This window comes from Acanthopagrus latus, chromosome 7, assembly GCF_904848185.1.
Source record: "Acanthopagrus latus isolate v.2019 chromosome 7, fAcaLat1.1, whole genome shotgun sequence".
NCBI lineage: Eukaryota > Metazoa > Chordata > Actinopteri > Spariformes > Sparidae > Acanthopagrus > Acanthopagrus latus.
The window spans coordinates 21884526-21904874 of record NC_051045.1 but is presented as its reverse complement, the minus strand read 5'-3'; the positions used below and the strand labels follow the sequence as shown (position 1 = coordinate 21904874).

The 20349-nt window shown below is 42.4% G+C and overlaps 1 protein-coding gene and 1 long non-coding RNA gene across 5 annotated transcripts in view; one reads left to right on the top strand and one right to left on the bottom strand.

Moving 5' to 3' along the window:
* The first annotated feature begins 5902 nt into the window (after positions 1-5902).
* On the top strand, positions 5903-9179 carry LOC119022516. The gene is made up of 2 exons (XR_005075960.1): positions 5903-6205; positions 7624-9179. It is a non-coding gene; the product is annotated as an uncharacterized LOC119022516 (long non-coding RNA).
* Positions 7056-20349, bottom strand: part of nphp4 (nephronophthisis 4) — a 166763-nt gene continuing 153469 nt past the window's right edge. For 3 of the 4 annotated variants that reach the window (XM_037103458.1, XM_037103459.1, XM_037103460.1), the window contains 7 exons: positions 18745-18901; positions 17935-18011; positions 17569-17654; positions 15830-16001; positions 12867-13046; positions 12148-12291; positions 7056-7713 (listed from right to left, as the gene is read on the bottom strand). In XM_037103458.1, the coding sequence (XP_036959353.1) occupies positions 7573-7713; positions 12148-12291; positions 12867-13046; positions 15830-16001; positions 17569-17654; positions 17935-18011; positions 18745-18901 (957 nt within the window). In that variant the 3' untranslated portion in view covers positions 7056-7572. Of the gene's footprint in view, positions 7714-12147; positions 12292-12866; positions 13047-15829; positions 16002-16692; positions 16834-17568; positions 17655-17934; positions 18012-18744; positions 18902-20349 lie in introns of those variants that run through there. The other variant, XR_005075959.1, reaches the window with a different exon arrangement.

Here is a 20349-nt window from a genome sequence, read left to right as displayed (position 1 = left end):
CCTCTGTTAAACATGTGCCAGCGTGTACATTTACAGTTCTGTCTGAAATGCAAGGCTGGACTTCAGCATTTTAACTCGCGTTTCCATGTCTCTGAAAAATATTTCCGAAAATTGAAACTCAAAGAGGTCCAGTTAGAGAACATTTCCTCAGCAAAGGTCAAGAACATCAGAAATTCTAACTTAGCGTATAATGCTTATTTCCTGTGCCCTCGCTTTAGATTTGAGTGGGTGTGTTTGCTCAGCGCTCTGTCCTTTCTCCTGTAGTGGCACATCACACAAAGCTTTTAATAATCGCCACAGTCTCAGATATGACTCATGCCGGTTTTAAACTGCCCTCCAGTTCGTTCTTGATTAACAGCTCAGTTTCCGCTCTCCATTTCCTCCGACTGTTGTCTCTCATCTCGTCTCTTGTTTGTGTTTGTGTATGTGTGTGTGTGTGTGTGTGTGTGTGCGTGCATCTGTCTGACTTGAATCGCAACGCTTAACACAGCACGCAGATTTGATTGGATGAGTGGTGTCGCGGGAGTGATTTTACAACCCACGCAACTGGTCTGTGAGTTTCTCGGGCTGCCGGTGCTGCAGAGGCTAGAAATGCTGCAACAAAACATGCTGCAGTAATCCTCAGTATCTTAGTAGTCGTAGGTGCGGGTCTTGAGTTAATGCGGCTCATCGTTTTTGTGATTGCGTACAGGATTGCGCCTCGTTTGGCTAACGAGGGGGACGACGTCCTCTCAGCCTCTCCTTAATTTGCCCGCTCATTCTCTTAAAGGGGCACTACGACTTTTGGGAAAGACATTCATTCATGAGAAAGAGCTTGACTAATTTTTATGTCTAAACGAACAAACAAACAAAGACGTTCACAGTTTGTTTTCCTGACACAATTTCATACTGTTTAACTTTGTTTATATGTGGCGGACCCTGCCACCTTTCTAGCTTCACACAGTGTTCAGGGGACCTTATTTTCCTCTGAAAACTGCTTGTTTATTCACTTATGGGAAAAATATTCTGTATCATTAATAATGTAAATATTAAAATTCTCAGTTTGAATTTCTTCTCCAAAACTACATGATGCCCCTTTAATGCTAATCAAATGAATAATTGTATATTTTATTTATAATTATGGTTTACACACACCTAATCTGAGTTTGCCATACAAAGAAAATAAAAAATGGGAAAAGCTGACGAGTGCCTGAGCAGCATTCCCGCCTTTTTTGGAAACCAGGAAGTGATAACTTAATAATATTTATTATATTATTATAATCTGACATTTTGTCACTGAAAGTTGGTACTTTACATTTTCAAGGTCAGTTTGAATTTGTCAGTTCTCGTCTGGGACGTGTGTGTTTTGTGGCACAGGGCACGATTAGAAGTTTTTAAACACTGAAAGCAGATCAGGACATTTTATAAATCGCATTTGTTCACACACATAAATCCTTTAAAAATGAATCAGTGTGTTGATAAATAATAATGTTTTTTTTCTGGTGGAACATGACTTGTTCCAACTCTCAGGGAAAAAGAAAATGTCTCTCTTTTAAAATCAAGTCAAGTCATGTTGAGAAGGATTTTATTTTTTTTTCCTTTATTTGTTTAGGGAGGTTTCACTGAGAGCGTGCAGAATGTATAAAAGTATAAAGAGATAATACAAAAAAAAAAGCACGGAAGCACAGTAGCTACATTCACTCCAGTCTTTACAAGTGCTACAACAGCCTGATGTTCAGGCAGAGTGGCCATTTCTGCTCCATTATTCAGCCTGACAATGCTTTCCGTTTTCTGTGGGCGAAGCGTTTGATTGCACCTGAGCACATCTCCGAGTCAACATCTACGCTGCGTTTCCTGTATCGGGGCATTATCTGTGTTATAATGGAAACTTGGAGACAAGAGAGACGTTTTATACTCAGGACGGATGAGGCAATCAGGAGGACGGAGGAAACAACTGTTATCTTTATCCTCAGGTTAATGTGAGGAGACGTAGGGGGGCTGAGACGAAGGGGACTGTAATGGTAGGAAACACATTGGCTAAAGTAGCTGATGATAAACTCCTCAGTTTAGGTTCATTTGGATAATGTTCCGCTTCATGCAGATTGCAGATCATTAGAAGTGATTTCAAACTGAGTCCAACAAGGAAAGGAATGAAGCCAATGTGTTATCCTCCCGTATTTGGAGGCACCCCCGATGGTCAGCCACTCCAATTTAAACCATTCATGCAAAAATCCACCCAATGCCCTTGAATTCTGTGCAACCGCACAATTTGATCCAATTACAGCATATTTCCTGCAGATCGGACCAATCGTTGTAGTTTCCTGTCAGGGTCACCGATCATAGCAGCAGCTTTTCTCCGCTTGAGGAAGGTTTTGCAAAACCTGATTGGATCAGAAATACCTAACAGAGTACGAGGTGTGCTGTCAACAGCTTTACAGACACTCTACAGGGGAAAATGCATTTTTGAGCCGCAGCTGAATTTTCATACCCCCTCCTCTGAGTGGCCGCGAGGCAAAACTGGAAGCAAGGTTTAGTGTTTCCAGGTCTTAATAGTAGACTCATGATGAAACCCCATTCAAATCACAGAAGAAGACAGAAGCTGCTGCACTGAGATCTATTGCAAGCGCTGGAAGAGCCGAGGTCACTCAGATTAAATATGCACTGTTGGTGCTGATGTTAATGTGGCATGAATCTCAAATGGGTCCCGGCATGCTCGCCTGTTTGCGCGACAAACCGTGTGTTGACTATTGAATAAAATGTTGAAACATGGCGTGCAAGCTTCATTGAAATTAGAAGTTGGGTGCGTAATGAAATCAGAGATGGAGGTTGCGTTTGTGTGATTATACAAAAACTAAAAATTGCTTCTTCTTTTTTTTTTAACCATTTTTACTTTGCAAAAAAGGGTCCTAATAACAGTGCAACACACGTCACAGTATTCTTAAAAAGCTATTTTAGGCTGCAATAATCCCCAAAAAGCTTGCAAATTCCTGCAGGGACTCTGAGCACACTTGAAATGTAAGTGATAATCCCTCACGGTACAAACAAATATGCGTGCCAACGCAAGTATCGTAGGAAGGTCGCAGTTATAGCTTAAATTCAGATGGACCTTCTGTAATGTACAGTGTGGACGGCAGTTTATACTTTGCCTCTGGGATTTGTTTAAATCCTTGTGTTTCTGACGTTAAAGCTGTGTGTCACCAGAGTTCGGCAGTTAACCTCACGATGTCCTGATCCCTCTGACCCGATCTCAGTCCGACCCGCAACGGCCATTTCCGACACCGGGCCTGGTGGAGGTGCTCAGCAAAATTTGCGTGTGGAATCAGGATGATACAGAACACAGGCCAGAGACGTACACCAGCCTCCAACCGCCAGGAGATTAGTGCTGCAGCATCGAACACAATCAGGGAGCGGACGGGAACGGAGAGGAGGAGGAACTCCGTTTCACCCACCGTTTTATTTGTGGCGTTGAGTTTATCCCTCTTTTCAAGCCTGACCTATTTCTAAATGAAAATTCACTGTATGCTCTGTTTACATACAGCGCAGACAAGTAAACAGAACAACGATGATTGATCTATTTAAGGGAGAAAGGATGAAATAAAGGACAGAAAGCTTTTCTCAGTATTGCTTGGTCATCTTACGATAATTTCAGTTTGGAAGTCATAGTTTACCTCCCTGTTTATTTACTGCCTTAGAGGAAAAAGGAAGGATGAGTGGAAGCTCTGGTGTGTGTGAAAGGCTGCCATCTACTGAGAGCTGCCTTCAGACTGCACGTGTGTGTCGCTGCCTCAGCCCAACACATTTCCTCCCTGCTCGACGGTCATGGCTGAGGGGAGGCCCTGCTGAGACGGGCAACGAGGTAATTGAATCTCAACTTGTTAAGAGATCCTTTTTTCCTTCACATCTGATCCGACCTCGGTCCCCACCCCGCCCGGGATGAAACGAGACAGCTGCTTTAACTTTACCTCTCCTGTCATTTCGACGGCTTTCTCCTTCCTGTTTCATTGTTTCAAATGTTCACTTTTTTTTTTCATTCCTGTGACAGCGCCGATTTCACATTTAGAAAAAAAACACACACACACAAAAAAAAAAAGGGAATTCGAGCCTCGGAAGCGATCGAGCATGTTGCATTTCAAGTCACACCCCGATCTCAGTGGGTGTTTCGCCTTTGACAGCTGCAGAAACATCAGTCGTGACATCACCGATTAAGGTGTGGCAAGGGGCGAACACGCTTCTGTTTTTCTTTCCTGTTTTTTATTTATTCCAGAATCTTCTGCGAGGATCGCCTTCCTCTGTCGTGCACTGTGTGCGTTCTCGGTTTGAATCAAACTGCAATGATACGCACAGACTCTCTCTCTCCTCTCTCCACTGTATGAGAGCAGATCCAGGCCAGCGGTGTACATGAGGAGGAGGGCTGGTTGCTAGGCTGCATATTCCTCCGGTTACAAAGCTCTTTGATACCTGCGTCGCTGTGTTCTCTCACAGACACGCACCCACTCACATGGCTCGGGCCAGGCACCTACACGCCGAGCGCACAGACACGCACCGGCGGGTAGGGCCCTGGTGTTTCTCCGAATCGGGGCAATAACAGGTAACCTTCCACCCGGCAAGCATATCAAGGCGGCCTCTCCAGCGGGGCAGCTAGACAGGAGACGCCTCTAACCGCGCTAACAAGGTGAGCAGACAGCGTGAGTTGTTGTGGCGGCTGTCTGTGCTCCTTCAGGAGGAACCGCCAACAACTGGACTGGCAGTGCTAATAAGGCGTCGGCGCTGCTCTGAACCCCTCGCTGAGAGAACAACCAATGCAGCTCCGAACGGGACGCGGGGATTAACACGGCAAACGCGCGTGAACGCACCTGCCTCGTCGGCCTACAGCGAATCACAAAGTGGGGCTGCGACAGAAAAAACATCCCACCCGCACCGCAGATGCTGTGGGTTATTTTGCCCAAATTGGGGATGGATGGCAGCAGGAGTCGTACTCCACGCGCAGCTAGTGAAGCCTGGAAACATGACGGCTGTTCGCCGTCTCCACCCCGACAGACACAGGGAACAAGCTGTGCAGGAGAAACTTGTGCTGCCACTTGAGGAATGGGTTTAGTCTGTCTTCATGCAAGATTCACATGCAGCACGTATGAAAAGAGTTATCTGTCGTCTTTCCTCTGGACTGTAAATCGATCCTTTCAGCGTGACAGACGTGTAGGATTTAAGGGACCAAACCCACAGGCCTCTAAGTTCAGCAGAAGTTTATAGGAGGATTTAGGCCGGTTGCCACTCTCTGAATCCCCTTCCTACGTCTCACACTTGTTCCGTAATTCATTCATTCAGTTAGCCTTGGTTGGAGGAACAATCGAAGCTTGGAAAGCAGAATTAAGGAAAAGTCACCCTCCTCTATAGTGTGGTAGCTGCATATACTGGAGAAAAACGGTCACAAAAATGGTGAAGAGCATGCACGTATAGATGAAAAACAAAATAATAATTTGTCTCCTGACAAAATATCCCATGTTGTCAAGCTTCAAAATGAAAAACACAGTGTTGAACACTGGTCAGTGGCTTGGCAGCCTTCGTGCTCAACACTACCGCCCTCTCCTCCCCCTCTAGACGTGAAAGTCAAGTCATAAGCATGTAAGATGAACATCACATGACAAGTATTGTAGAAATGTCGACACAGCATGCAGCCTATGACACGTACAAATGTGAACGCTGGTGGTTTGCAGAAACGCCAGCTGTCAATGTTTTGTTCTGGGGAACCGCGCTGACCTTACAACAGTCTGGAGTCCATTTTTCACATTTAAACTGCAGAGAACGAGAATGACAGTCCCTTTCACACATGTAACACACACGACAGTGGATTATCCCTGCCAGACGGGTTCTCACCCACTTGAAACACTCAGTTTGATATCGGCGGGAGGTGACAGGTGGGTAGAGCTCGCAGGGGGAGGAGGAGGAGGACTCAGCTGTAATGAGGGCCGTCTTGGCAGTGATATCAGTGCTACATGTATTTGGGCGTATCCACAATACCAAAGGGGAAGACTGGAGAGCGACACACAGGCACGGACAAAAGAAGCGGCTACACACTGGAGCGCTGGGGAGTCTCCGGACGGCAACCTGCTCTTTTCACACGAGGGCTGAGTCGGACCTTACACTGACTTTGAACTCGGGTGACGGCGGGGTCGAGTCCTTTTAACGCCCGGGTCGATGGACTTCACACACACAGCACCTCCAAGTCAAGGTACAGGGGAATGGCATGACGTGTGAGAGGTTCTTGGGTCACCCTCGAAAAAATATCACTCCGGAGTCTGTATTAACAGAGAGACTGACTGCAACAACCAATAAGTCTTCCACCTTCCACGTGGCATACGAGTGCTGTAATAAGATAAACTTTAAAAGATCCCAACACGTCCTCTAAGCTGTATGTTCAAAGTAGCACAGGGTGTCTTTAAACGCAAGAATCAAGTGTCAGAGGCTACCGGGAGCAAACGATGAAGCGAGCACAGCTTTAATGTGTATTGCTGTAGGCTGTTAACATATTAACACGAGGCAGAGGCGCCAACGAGGCTCCCGCTTCAGAAAAGATGTTGGAGAAGGTAAAGATAAAGTGCATCCGGCGTGTTTGCCGTCTTATTTTTTTTATTAGCCTCATGCTGCTGTGCCGAGGCTTATTTCGCAGCCTGCATTCTAATGAGAGAGCAGGAGGAGGGAGGGGAACGGAGGGAGTTGGGGGGGGGGGATTGTGTAACTGTGTTACATAACACAATGTGCACGGCCTTCACTCCCGCTCTCTCCCTCTCTGCGCCTCAGACAGCGAGACACACGGCAGAGCGGGGAGGAAGAAGAGGAGGAGGACGGAGGGCTTTAAAAGGCTGCTGGTGTTAATGAGGGCGACGTGAAAGAGATGTGCGCCTCGCCGGAAAGTCATACCTCATTACGACACCGTTTCTAATAACGCCGGCGATGAAGATAAGTTGTTTAGGAGGCGAGGGGACGTGGAGAGCAGACCCCCGGCTTGTCCGAGATTAAAACTCGGCTATCAAGTGGCATTCAAGTGGGTTTGCAGGGTAATTAAAGTCGATAAAACGTTATTGCCTTCACCCTCGGTCCACCTTTTGACAGACATTTGCCGGACATTTCGGAGGGGGACGGATCACAATTGAGACTTAGTGTTGTTGGGGGTTTGATTTTGTTTTTTTTTTTGCTACTTTGCTGATAACACAACACAAAATCATGTATATATTTAGTTACTTTTGAAGATTTTTTTTTCACACCATCAATGTCTCTTTAATGCACAGAAATACTTTTAATATTAGTTTGAGTGAAGTGTCATGTTCAGGTGTCTGTTTAAAGTTCATGAAGCAGCACAAACCCTCTCATTCATTCATCCCTGTACAAAAGATCTGAAAAACTAAACAGAAACAATAATGCAATTACAAAAGAAAGTTTATTTCTGTCTAAAAATATAAAGGACTACAAAGTTCAAAACACCAAGTAGAAAAAAGTACTCATTTTAGTTCAATGTAATGCAAAGAAAAATACACCTGGAACACAAACCAGTACACCTTTCCAGGAAGCAGTTGTAACTCGCTGTCTTCGCGAGCATAATCATGAGTAATTGACTTTTACGCAGAACGTCTCCTCCGTCTTCTCCTCCAGGTTGTTCACGTAGACGAGGATCTCCGTTGAGCCGGGACTCTGGCTGGGGGCGAATCTTAGCCCGATGGAGTAGCTCTCTCCCCCGCCGATCTGAACACAGCGAACACAACAAACAGTGCTTCATATTCATCTGAGCTCCCTGGGGGTGAGCTGATGATGCGTTCTTTCTCTTCAGCTCGTGACACTGAACTGATTTAACCATGTCCACATACAAGGGCTCCCTTTATTCTCCTTCTTTGCATATAATCAGTAGTGTCAACATTAAGGTGAATGTTTGAGAATTGCAGGACTTGGTTTTAATTTGATTTTTGGGGTAACCATTTAGTTTAAAATCAGTTTTATCTGTTTAAGTATTATTCATCTAAAAAAACATAATGTTTACATTATTTATTGTTATTAGTTATAATGTATGATTACAGAATGATGCTGAAAAACATGCGTTCTTAACTCCCCCTCTTATGATCCTGAATGTGTTATTTTGAACTGTGTGATGTCAGCCATCCTCGTTTTCCTCAGACAAAATGGCACAATGTTTATTGTGAGACAGTGTAAATGCCTTAGTCGTCATTATTCAACAGCCATTAAAGTGTGAAATCAACAGTGACTTCATGATGATGCGTTAAATCTTCAGATTCCTTCAATGGCGTGTGTTTTAATCAGCATGTACAGAGGTAGAGAAGAAGAGAGGTGAATACATGAAAAAGTCAAAAGGGAAGGAAGGATATCGCCATCGATACAATAAATAAAACTCAGGTTACGTATCTCTTCATTTGGGATGTGAGGGTATAAAAATGTATCGAGCATCGTGATAAAAACTCACAGTAACTTGATTGTGGCATAATCATGACTAATCTCACATGACTTACTTAAAATAGCGTGATAAGCTAGCTAGCACAATAACATAGAACACTTCTTTGCAGTGTGTTTTGAACTGCCATGAGGAGGGAGCCTGCATCTTTCGGACTGGCTTTGAAGACTTAAAAATCTTAAGCCTGTCCACAAAGATGAAGGCTCGGCTTGCACGTAGTATCCCCCTCAAAAACAGTTAAATTGTTGCTTCCTCTTATTTTGAAAGGACTCTGTATGCACGAGGAAAAAACAAAAAGAATATGATGGTAGAAACAGAGTAAATGGTGCAGGAAGCTAACAGTACACATGAGGAAGGAAAACGATGATAAAGGATAAACGGGGAGTGCAAGATAAAGAGTTTCACTTCAGTCAAGTGTAGCAACAAAGTATGTTACGTGTCCAACTGTTTTGAGAATTTATTTAGCCAATTTTTAGTATATACAGGGTGTCTGTTGTTTACTTTCTGCTCAGCTCTTACATTGGATTATTGCTTAGAAGGAACTGATTAAAAGTCTTGGCTAACTTTTGACGGGGGTAGTCTCAAACTGGGAAGTCATGACGTGAGCAAACAGCTTGTTGATAGTTTGCATTCTTCATCCTTCTAACCTCTTGAACTCATTCTCTTTGTTTTTCTCCCGAATTACCACCCCTCCATCCAAAGTGCAATGTTGATGATTCTTTTGAAATAAAGGCACACGCTGCGTAAAGTTTCACTGCTTTTTTTATGTGCAAAAAATCTTTAGTCGGTCATTTTTTTTACCTTCCTTCAGTATTTCAATCAGACCAGAACTGTCTTCTTGTATTTTCTGTAATAGCCAGCAATGAATATATGGGTCAATTTTGAGGATTTATGCTGTAATCTTCCCCAAAAGCACAGCAGTATTGATCCCTGCTTTGCTTTCCCTTCTGACAGCGGATTTTATCACGGCAGGGTAGTAACGACAAAAAAGAGAAGAGTGTCTCCACATTTACTTAATGCTGCGGGCACAGTAAATTCTTTATAAGACACCTGGAGCCTCGGCTGACAAGATGGAATAAAACAATGGCTGTTTTTCACTCTCCCCCTCCTTCTGTCTAAGTGATGCAGTGTCTTCTGGACGGCAGCAGCGAGACTCTTAAATAGTTTATGTGGGAACAGACTCTCATTGCATCCCATTCATTTATCTGTTAATTTAAAATGCTGCTTTTCCATTTGGTTTGCCATTTAACACACCCCGGCAAATGAAAGGCAATGACGGCAGTGGCTCTGGTGTCTGTGTGTGTGAGTGAATCAGCCATTAGAGGCGCTGGCACTGACAACAAAACAATAAACCAGCGGCAGTAATGACTCTGTTATATTCTCCTGTTCCGTTCTATAGGCAAACAAGGACATCATTCACTTGTCTAACAGCTGGGGAACGAACTGTCAACATGAGAGGCCTGAAATCACTGATGTCTTTTCCTCACCTGTCAAGATGACAAGAGAGTCAAAAGCATATTTTCTTTTACTGATACAGTTAACACTAAAGATCGCTGCAGCACACGGACAGTCTTGTTTGTCACAATCAGCATGTCGGTCGAAACTTTTCCCTCAAAGTTTAGCAGTGGGTTGCAGCGAAGCCAATTCGCGATTTTAGCTGAGAGGGAACCAAAACTGATTTTGAAGCTGATAACAGACAAAAAAAAATGGCATTGTGTGACATTGCTGAAATAATCCGATACTATATTGTCTCCTCGTCCTGTTCACTGGATGCAGCTGCACTGCACTCTGCCTGCACTACAGCTCCATCATAACTGTCACAAGAAGGCCTGTGTACACAGGAGGCTTTATCTGTTTGTCTCATGTACATCTGATGGAGCAAATATATTTCTATTTCAATCCATCACTTGTTTCTGCATTGTGTAACTTAAGTGAGAGGGCAGGATCACAATGTTACACACATGCTTACTTTAACATACAAGACTGTAACATTGTTATGACGTAAGCAGATTTGTATTTAGTTAGCACCTAAACATTACATCCTGGGTGTTGCATTCAGAAACTGTGGGGGGCGCCAAGTTGCACAAAACCAATTTTGAGATAATTTTGAGATACTTTGAAATGTGTAAAAACAACTTGACCTGAATACTTTGTTGAGGTCTGCGCTAACATTATCACAAATGTTCAAACCCAGAGAAATCCAAACAGTTTATTCACAGTGACGCTGCATTAAATTTGGTCATCCGTCACTATAACCTCCAGGAAAGAGCGAGAGGTTGCAAGTCCGAGTGACGCTGCTGTATTCAAATAGAAACAATTAGTTCACGGTATTTTTACACTTCAAGTTTAGTTTTGCCATTAGACTGATTGTGAGTTGGGCTCCCGAATTGTGGCCAACCTACAATCAGGACTGTTCCTGAACGCGTCCTGTGCAGACACAGATGGAGCAATGAAGCTGCTGCTCACACTACACAGGCTACCCAGGGTGTGCAGAGTCATTAAGCAACCTGTTCTTCAGCGGCTACATTTACAATAAGGTTTAGAGGTGTATTGTCACATTGTTCGTGCTTTATGAGCATATTGAAAACACGTTTGCAGCTCATTCATCATCGATGGGGCAACAGATGCTTTGTAGCTATGCACTCCTCATTTTAATTACTATATTATAGCAGGTCGTTGGCTTTAGCTTGTGTCTTTCTCTTTTGTGCAGCGTGAAAAGGATCACTTAGTATTCATTTCAATTTTCAGTACATGTTGTGAATGTGGATGCAGTGGCCTTGGGTTTGATTTTGGCGGGCTATACACTCTGTAACAGACAATACGTGGACTAACTGAAAAGTTTGTGGAGTCACTGTGAAGAGAGGAGGAGAGAATGTGAGACTGTTTATCAGAAGCAACCTAATCATACTCACAAAAAGCCCCAGGAAGCGTCAAAAGCTCATTTTCAGTAAGTGAAAAGACTCATCCCTGTAGCTAGCTCTACAGCAGGCACTCATAATAAATACAGTTTCTTCTGTTGCATGATTGGAATATATTCTGTGCAATACTCTTGACAGTGTCAGATATTGGCAAAGTGCAAAATGGGAATTCAGATGTATTATGGTAAACTGCTTTGTACTGAGACTTTCTTTTTATATACAGATAGAATGTAATTAAATTAAAGTAGATGAAAAAGCCCCAAAAAGTCTTTGGTATGATTTGTTAATATCCATCTTCCTCTTCTACAGCGGCTCTCTGACATTATCCTCACTGGCACTGGCTTGGGTGCTTTGTGTTAGACCTCGAAAGATGCCTCAATTTCCTACTTGAATCAGAATTGATAGTTTAAGATGCAGTGGGAATTTAAATGTGAAAAAATCTATCAATAATAACTCATTTCCACTGCAGCACTATTATATCTCTAAAACTGACCAGTAACTTTGAAAAAGGGTCCACTATTTACATCACTTTATTCTGAATAGAATTAAAACAAGCTGATTAAAAAGGACTCCTTCCATTGGTCAATAGCTTTCCCCATTAAAGTTAATTACTTACAGGGTGTTAACTATGCAAGGACCCATTAATCCCATGAAACTACCTGCACTGATGCAAGGCTTCATTTCACTTCAACAACAAAGACAAGCTCTTGACAAGGATGAAGGATCCCATGGGCATTAATCAAGGTATCGATTTCAGAGAGAGTGAGTGAAAGCGCATGACTTCCTGTCTTATCTCACCTGGAATTTATCCTCTTTGAACTGAAGCAGGTCTGGATGGTCCGAGCGGAGCAGAAACGTGCGGCTGCTGGTGTAGGGGTTGACGTAGGTGATTTTCCTGGAGTTGCCACGCCAGCCGCTGACTGGAACGGACACTTCAAACGCCTGCACGCACATGAACACACGCGGACGGTTAGTGCCACGACTGCTTTGTCATTTGCCATTTGGCAACTTCTAGAAAAGCCCCAGTGTGCTGCTCATATGCACATTTTCCTCTCAGACCAAAAAGTTTAGACTAATACACCACCAGCAGGACTCGAATATGAGAGGAAAATACGTTTTATTCGGACACTTCAATGTAATGTGAACTTTGATAGGCTGTCAGTTGGTTTATAAAAGGCAGACAGCACTTAGAGAGGGGACTGGCTTTGAGTGCTGTCCTTAGCTTTCACTTTACACTTGCCATAAAGGGAATGGGAATGTCCGACTGACCCTGGAAATCACTAGACCGGTTCAATAGGCACTGAATGTGGCTCTGTGTCACCAGCGGCTTTGAGTTAGACGTTCCTTTAAGGTTCAAGCTGTCCATCATATCAGATGTGAGCAGCAGTGAGAGCTGAATCAGAGCATCATGTCCGCATTGTTTGATCTGAGGGGAGCGCAGTGCAAGTACTTAGACCGAAGGCAAAAACATGATAACAACACACGCTACCATTTTTAACAGTAACCTTGTAACATACCTTTGACAGTATGGGTCGGTGGACGTTGAGACAGAGCAGCCAGGAGGTGACGAGCCGCCGGTGCTCAACGTCCACTGCGTTCACATACAAGAAGCGACTTCCTGCCCGCCATGGTTGCACCTTCAGCTGGAGTTCCTGCACTGCTGCAGGAGGCAGAATGAACACACTGTCTGGGTCCACCTACAGAGAAGGTAAAGGGTGATTAGGTTTGGCATGGAGATGTAGTTGATTAGGTATGTTGTGAGAATGAGAAAGACACAGTATGGAGGAAAGACATTTTATACAAAGAGGTAATTACAAAAGGTCTAGAAATTGACAGAATTAACAGGAAAAGGTTGTTAAAAGAGGAAAATAAAGAAGGTGTGCGGATTACAGGAGAGAGTGGGTAAGGGAAGAGGGCGAATCAGGTTCATTGAAAGCAGCAGAGAGAGGCGGCAGACAATGAAATGGGAGAAAGACGCGGGAAAAAGTGGTGGGGAGACACGAGGACGTGAGAATGAGATTTAGTGCGCAGCTCCTTTTCAATCTGTTGAGAAAAGCAAAGCTATTCTCTGGCGGTGAGCTTTATCCTGTTTTATAAGACTCCTCCAATGCATTCCACAGTGAGCTAACCTGCTGAGAGTCACATCAAAGCGGGCTGCTGGTGCACACGGTGAAATCTGTTAAAAAAAAAACAGCTGTCGCGTTTGCAGCCAGTACCCCGATTCTTCAGGGAGAGAACGTTCGGGTCGTACTGCACGCACCCATAGCAGCTGTGACAGTCCGTCACCATTTTTTTCTTTTTTTTTTCAAATGTGAGTGAGTAATATTAAATGCCCCTTTTACAGCAACTCTGAGTGAGAAGCATTGTTAAACTCTCTTCCCTCTTGTACCCAGTTATGAATAAGAAACAATCTAAGTCAGAATGGAAGGCAATCCGACAGTCCTAGAACATGATTTCATATGTTCAGAGAGCATAGAGGCCTTACTAATTTTTCAGATTGCGTCAAACTGTGTCCCAACATGGCATGATTGCAGGAGGTAATGGGGGAACCTAATAAAATGAAATGACATGAAAAGACCCATTATGTCAATCTGCATTTGTACATTCTAGATAATGACTTGAATTTTAACCTGGGGTTATTACAAAAGAGACTGTAGCCATGCCATTGTTTCCTGCTGCTAAGAGAACAATTTGCATGAAATCACATTTGGCTATGCGGATTGAAAATTGCTAATGCAGAAAAGAATATGTCAAAAACAAAGCTCTCAACTTCTCTTTATGTATCAAGGATTCGATTTGAGGTATGATTTGAGCTCTTTTGATTCAGCTATTTGTTGTTTCTGTATGTTGCTTGACATTTGTGCCAGTTAAAACAATGAAGTAATTTCCAAAGTGTTTGTTTTTGGCCCATAGCCCCCATTAAGTTTCATTTAGGCCCTCCAAGGGAACAGGTTTGGCCACCCATTTTTGAATTAAGGACCCTAATATGTAAGATTAAGGAGATTTTGCCCAAACACGTAGTTTTCCACGTTAAACTACTACCACTGTTATATTTTTTTCCAAATTACAACTCCACATGAGAGTTAGGTACATGTAAGTGTTTGGCTTGGGCTGCCTTTTCCGGTCAGATCCTGACTGAGTCCAAGAGAATTGTCCCCAAGCCCAAACCAAAATCAACAGGCTTACATTTTTTTTTTTGACTGGACCTGACTCAAGCCTGGCACAGTTAGAGTGTTGTTCAGACCAAACATCTGCGATGAGACGAGTTGAAACTTGGAACTAATGCAATGTGCTGGTCTGTAATGACCTGAAAAGACAAGACGGTGTATCATCTCAAATGCAACGACTCCTTGTACTTTCTTGTAGTTTTTGTAGCATCTTAAAATATGAATGAGCACGGTGATAGTTGGTTACTTGCTACAGTTGACTTTATTGATGACATGGCAAAACTAAAAAAGTGTGTGCGTAATTACCAAGGTTACAGCTTGCCTGTCTACACTAATCCCAGACAGAGTACAGAGTACAGAGTAGATTACTGTGAAAGTGCTTTGTAATTAATATATAACTATTTGTACATGTATTTTATAATTAGGATATGACCAAAACTGATCCAAACCTGGACATCATTTGGAAAAATCATTTGTGTGTCTCTACAGTGTGTATGGGTATCCAGTGTTTCTGGCGGTAATGGAGAATCAAATAGAACTTTCCACTAACCGAATTAACCAAATCTAAAAGGAAGGTACTATTTTCAAATTAGGCCCGGACAATTAATCCATCTATTTTCAAAGTCACAATATCACCAAGTTTAATATCAAAACTGCAGGAGCAGTAGTTTTTTGAAAAAGGTCAAATGTGTCACAGCATTCTATTCTATCTGGAGCATGGTGGTGCAACAGAGGTGCCATGGCCCACAAATCATACTGTATCATACATCATACATTTTACTCAACCACAGTGTCTATCAAAATAATTGCAGCCTGATTCTTCTTTACCATTAAACCCTAATAGACCCACAAATAATCACACCTGATCCAAAATGTGGTCAGTGTGTGCAGACCCAAATAGAGACAAAACACCAACACTGGCAGATGCATGATGCTCCACCAGTTAATGAGCAGCTGGTGTCCAAGAGAGCAGCAATACATGTCAGTTTTCCTGCATGTGTGCCTCAAAAAACAGATTTTCCACAGCAGTGGTTGTGACACACACAGGATTAGAGCTGCTAGAGGATCTGCATGTATCCTCTTGGGTATTAGACATACTGATAAACAGACTTGAGAGCCTCAGTTAAACAACTGGACCCTAAGTGATATTATTAGACTAGATATAATTAGGAAATGACACACATTTTTCTATTATTTTATTAGTCTCAGTTGAAATGGCAGTGCTTTCTTTAGGGACCATAATCAAAGTTACTGCATATTTAACTCGCTCCAAAACGTTGCTTCAGTGTTGAGTTCCTATCAAATATGTGTACCTCAATCTCCTGGGGGTGTGATGAGAAACATTTGACCTTGCGAACAGCTTGCCGCCCCCTCAGCACCAGTGATTGACAGCTCCGCTGGCCACTCACACAGCTGACATCCACCCGCTCCAGGAAATGCACGTAAATCTGCCAGATCTGGGAGGGCGCTGCCATCCACTTGTCACTACAGAGAAAAATATCATCAGGAACAATTAAGCTGAGGGCCCCTGGAGACGCAGCAGGAGCAGCATGAGGTCGGAGATGAGGAGGGCTGATCCACGGCTGTGCTAGCATTTTAATAAGCAGCAACATCCTCCTCCTCCTCACACTGCTGAAGAAGCAGGGAATTCAGTCTCAGTGGCCCTCGCTGACTCTGAGAGCTGTGTGTGGGAGGTGATGCAGTCACCTACTCAGCCCCGCACTGTGACAACAGCACTCAAGGAGCATTTGGGGATATTTGGAATAGAAATCAAGTGATATGGGTTTTTGAAGGCAAACACTACATTACTAGTGTTTGATTGACAGTGCTGAGAAGTGATATTCAGCTGTTCTGAATGTTTAACTCTTTATCAGTCAAGAAACTATATATAGTCGATTTCACGGACATCCAAAATGGCTTTGCTATGCGGCATAAATGACTGGACTGGACTGGAGTGGACTTTGATACATGTTATATTTGTTATTTATATAATATATTGTGTTACATATATCAATATCATTATATTTGTTATTTATGTTGTATTGGTACACAGATATGTGTGTTAGTAATGTTCCATAAAAATGTTAAAATTAATGTTCCTGTTATGTGTTTTTCTGATATATTTTTAATATATACACCTCTTAGCAAATGTTTTTATTTCAATGAGTGAGTTTACCTGTGCGTCAACTGGTTTGTGTAGTTTGAGTGTTTCACATGGTGCATGTCCCTAATGATGTTTCAGCTGCCAGGCCTTCCTCAAGATCAACATTCATAGTAGGTAGATGATGGATCCAATAGTGTTCCCACCGTCCACCCACTTTGTGGATACAATATAGATTATGACTTGATGTGCTTTCCATAATGTGCTTCTATTGATTAAACATTTAGATAAAGGCATTTATGATGGACCCATATACAGCATAAACAAACAAACACGTCATTGTATGTAATATTTACTTTTACTTATATCTTTGATTCTTAAATACATATAATTTCAGATACTTTTAGACTTTTGGGTACTTTTTATAACACTGATTATACTGAGAGTTCCCTGGTTAATTTATTCGCCACACACTAATTAACACAAAATAATTTAGAACCAGTTTTATAATTTCCACATAGGACTACTGGATGATCTCAGCGCCTGCAGTGTGCGCTGTGAATTTGTGTCCATTTCCTGTACTCATTCATGTATTTGTTGAGACACTGAACACAGTACTTTAAATAAGGGGTTTCTAAGAGACAACTAATCTAATACAGATACGTTTTGGGGTAGATATGTAACCAGTCAAAACTTCATCAAGCCATCATATATAAGTGGAATTACCTAAATAATAGGAGGACATTGATTCTACATCACAAAACCACATGTGATCATTCTTTAATCCTGATGAAGATGCAAAAGACTAGTTCTGTATCTTCAGGCACTCGGACCACCAAACCTCCATCTGATTAGTTAATTAATTCAAGCCTGTGTGAACAATTTAATTAGTCCAAAATGGAATGCTTCTTCAGGCTAAGCAGTGTGTGCGTGTGTGTAAATAATACATACGTAAAAACCATCACAAAGAACATTTTTATGTGTGGACTGGGACTCCCTGGCACTTTCAAGTACACATCCTGGGGCTCCCCTGGTACCTGTAGAGAGAGACAGAGTGAAAGACAGAGAGATGTTACACAGGTAAAGGAAAAGAAAGCAGCAGAAATAAAAGAGACCCCACATTAGCACTTTAAAAGTGTATGGCATGGCTTCAGGGCAAGCCTTTTCAGGAACTGAACCGACTTGCAACTGGAAAAGCCATGACTGGAAAGCCAGAATAAAGTGCTGGTGATGAAGCTGTCAGATCAGTTAATTAATCCCTTGCTAATATTACAGTTGGTTACCAGTTAATGTAAGAACATAATGTCAGTCTCTTACCAGCATCCTTGTCTGGCAGATGACGTTAGGGTCACTGCAGCGTACAGATATGCGCATCCTGGCACTTGGGTCTCCAACTGGTTCACCCAATAACAAGAAACGGTAAAAACGGTTAACATACAGACAGTAAAGTTCTGAGCATGATGGTTTATATAAGCAGTTTTTGAGGGTTGAATCAGTTCACACCAAGGCAATCTCAAGTCTAATGTAACATATTTACCAAACACGCCAGCGTCGGCTGGTAATGTTTTCACCTTTTGAGTGTGTGTGTGTGTGTGTGTGCTTGTGTGTTTCATCATGGCAAAAGTGGTCCAAGAGACACTGTTTGCAGCAGAAAATACCACAGAAACTGTTTCGAGTACTTTGGCATCTGTGTATGTCTGTCTGTCTGTCTGTAGATGTCTCTAGTTTACACATACACACATATACAGATAAATATGCATATATGTGCTATAGATGCTGTCCCATTTTCTTCATTTGAACCATTCTTTTTTTTTTGTTTGTTTGCTTTCATTTCCTGCTCTGGAAATAGAGATGCCTCTCTGCTGCAATTGCCAATTTTTCCTGATAGAAACTGTATTAAAATGCACGATTGTTTCAACTGATATATTAAAAAAACATAAAACATGACACCATTAAAAACATGACAAAATAATAGGCAGAATAGAATTTACACATTTACGTGTCTCTGCTCCTCCAGGAGTGTTGGTGCACCTACTGATGATGTATTCAAACAGTACTAAAAATGCAATATTATGTTAAAAAAAACAGGATACAATAAATCCTGCAATGGGAGTTAACTGGAGTAACCTGTGGGGTCATGCCAGGGTGGCAGGCGGATGGCTTTCTTGAGGAAGCAAAGCTCAGGGTGATAAAGTCGGAAAGTCTGGTCGACAACATGAGGCGTTGGCTCCACGTTCACCTGGCAGATGGCCATCGGCTTGCCGTCTTCAGCTTTGAATGTAACCTGCAGAGGGAAGGGGGAAGGTCAGCAGTGTCAGCAGCATGACATTGTAGGGTATGTGGTTAGATTCCTGGCTACATGTTGAAGTGTCCTTGAACAAGACACTGAACCCTAACTGGCACTTGGTGGCTCTTCCATTGGTGTGTGTCTGTGTGTGTGAATGGCCATCGCTCTTGATGAGCAGATTATCGCCTTGCAGGGTGACCTCTGCCACCAGTGTGTGATTGTATATGTGAATGAGTGAACGCTGACTTGTGCTGTAAAGCACTTTGAACAGTCTCAAAGACTAGAGATGCACCTTATAAATACATTCCATTTAACATTTACCATTTGCAGGATGTCTATCCACTGCAGGGAAACAGCATTTACATCATAATGGGACAGTAAAATTCCTCAAGTTAAACTAATGAGTCAGAGGCTGCTGAAAGGCATTTTAATAACAGAAAAAAATACAAAAAGTAATCTTAATAATACTGAGAGAATTTCAGTATTATCCAACATGGGCATTCATAGTTTTATCTACCATTGTCAGTTATCCTAACTTTGTGATCAACAAAGGGCCACTAGCGCACTGTTGGCACATGTGATGCTCATTGGCCAAGACACAGGTGACATGACGCGACTCAACAGTCGGCCTTCAGCACTACTAGTTCTTTGAGGTCAGTTTGGTGTGTCGGGGGCCTAAAGCCTGCCAGAAGTTTTGCCGCAATATCTAAACCAGTGGTTCAATACTTTTAGCTGGTTGCCCCTTAAAAAAAAAAATCTCTTTTTACTGACTCCCTGTTTCAGGGTTCAAGTTATGTCATTACAGACAGTGAGAGTGATTTTTCTTTCTCTGACAGTTTCTTTTTAAGAATGTTTAAAAATGAGGAAAAAACTACTGAAAAAAGTACTGAAAGAAAAAAAGCTCAATGTGGAGAAAGAAAAAAGAAACAACATATTTTGTGCAGCAGATTCTATTTATATTTGGACCCCTTAGGAGGTCAGGTTAGGGTTGGGTTGGGAACCGATGATCCAAACCATGTAATTAGAGGGAAATATCAAAGTTAACGCACCAGAAATGTTAAAAATCATTGCATGGGAAAACTCTTCACACAACTACCTCAGGCAAAGAATGTAAAAGTTGAACTGGATCTTAGTGTTGGCCTTGGTGAGTACAGTTATTTTATATTTACAGATAGGAATTCATAGCCGTATTGATGAAAATCAGACCAAATCTACTAACAGTTATTAATTGTAATTAATTGTAAGGCAGGGTGAGGGACGTCAAGAAAATTTCATGTTATTTTCTGGCAACAACTCTACTAATTTATGCATGAGTTCATCTGTGTGTGTGTGTGTGTGTGTGTGTGTGTGTGTGTGTGTGTGTGTGTGTGTGTGTGCGTGTGCGTGTGCGTGTGCGTGACCCTCAAACAATACTGATCATGTGTCATAAGACATTAGAGAATACC